General features: G+C 33.6%; 1 protein-coding gene across 3 annotated transcripts in view; it reads right to left on the bottom strand.

The window, feature by feature from the left end:
• Nucleotides 1-1675, bottom strand: part of LOC123011170 — a 97660-nt gene that overhangs the window by 25138 nt on the left and 70847 nt on the right. For all 3 annotated transcript variants that reach the window (XM_044408494.1, XM_044408502.1, XM_044408511.1), the window contains one exon: nucleotides 592-682. In XM_044408494.1, coding sequence (XP_044264429.1) covers nucleotides 592-682 — 91 coding nt within the window. The remainder of the gene's footprint in view (nucleotides 1-591; nucleotides 683-1675) is intronic.

Here is a 1675-nt window from a genome sequence, read left to right as displayed (position 1 = left end):
CTACACTATATTTTGATGTCAATAAACTTTTGAACAGAACTGAAAAATTCGAATTTTTAAATTTTATTAAGAAAAAAACATTACAGTAGACCAAAAATAATTTTCAGATTTTTTTGACTTATTTGACAAACTGCTGAAAACCTCAAAAATCGGAATAAAAACTTGATTTTAGCTTTTTACTGCCCAATAACAAAATTATTTCAATTTGTGTTCAAAAAAACAAAATTTTTACTGTGGTCGAGACAATAATTTGAAACCAGTTTTACATTAAAAACTAAAAAATCGCCGTAATTGTTATATTTTTTAATCATGAAAAAATTAAATTAACTGAGCCAAGTTTCCGGCTTCTATTTTTGGCGCCACATTGCTGAAAACCTAAAAAATGTGCATAAAAATCCCCTAAAACCGGTAATTTAAGCTCCAACTTAGATTGCTTTGAAAGAAACTCCGGAAATAAAGTTTATTTCGTTCGAACGGCTGTAAATGCAATAAAATCGTGTTGCAGTAAAGAATATCGTCTTTGTTCGAGTAAATTTTCAGTGAGTGCATTTAGCTCCACTAAAGTTTTAATTATGAAAAAAAAAAACTCACCTCGAAAGCCAAAGTCAGTGCATTTTTCTCTTGTCGCAATTGTTCGGCTTGCTTCTTGTACACTAGCATCGAACGCACCGTCTCCTCCATTCTGAAAAAATGAAAAAAAAATCAAAGTTTCATTTCGAGTCTGTCAAAATTGGCAAGTGACACTCATGAAAAGAGTCCTTGACGTTTCAGGACAGATGCCTGAAAGCGCGCGGAGTTAATAAGAGGGGGTTTTCAGCCGATTCGACACATTACTACCAGATGGTGCCATTTGGGCCGACCCTTTGTTAAGTGACTGCTTGAGGAATTAACTCATTTACAAGGAGAGTGTTTGGATTACGGGTGTGTTGGCAGCTGGAGGACGCTTTGAAGACGGCTTCGGTTACAGGATGTTTCAGTGAGGAGTGTAAAATTTGTGACAATGGATGGTGGAGGAGGAGGAGGAGGAGGAGGAGGAGTAATCAGTATTCATTTTACTCGAGTTGCACACTTACTTTCCTCTGTGCGGTCTCTTTTGTCAACATTCGTATCAAATGTCAACGGTGACAACAGGAAATTAACAAGCACACTACTGTGTTCAAGACTCGCTTCAGTAAACGAGGAGTGGAAAGAACAAAAGAGGGATTCTGGGAGAGAGTTGGGCGAAAAGCGGAAATAAAATTGTTGCGAGATTAAGGAATTCAAATTTTGACAGAATTTTAGGGAAAAAAAACATTCTTTTTTATTGTAACTATTATTACATTATTATTACAATTTGTCTCAGAACAATGATCAAATTTTGCTTTCCAACGATAATAAAAACAAAGGGATTATTGACAACAGCTCCGAAATTTAAAAATATTTTTTTTATCTTATTAAGCAAATGCAAAACTGTACTTCAAAGATATATTTTAACTCAAACATATGTAAAATATTCCGGGAAATCACTGGAGTTGACAAAATTGCAAAATTGGTAATAGTTTTGAAGTTATAGACGTATTTATATTTTGATATTTAGTATTTTATCAGAAATTTTCTCGATAACTATTCATCGTAGAGCACTGAAATTTTTAATATATGATAGAAAATTCAATTTTCTATCCAACGGTACCAAATA

Source organism: Tribolium madens, unplaced genomic scaffold (genome assembly GCF_015345945.1).
Source record: "Tribolium madens isolate multiple individuals breed KSU strain unplaced genomic scaffold, Tmad_KSU_1.1 Scaffold_19;HRSCAF=116;Tcas5.2_LG9, whole genome shotgun sequence".
Taxonomy (NCBI): domain Eukaryota; kingdom Metazoa; phylum Arthropoda; class Insecta; order Coleoptera; family Tenebrionidae; genus Tribolium; species Tribolium madens.
The sequence above is the reverse complement of the archived record's forward strand: the minus strand, read 5'-3'. Positions and strand labels throughout refer to the sequence as shown.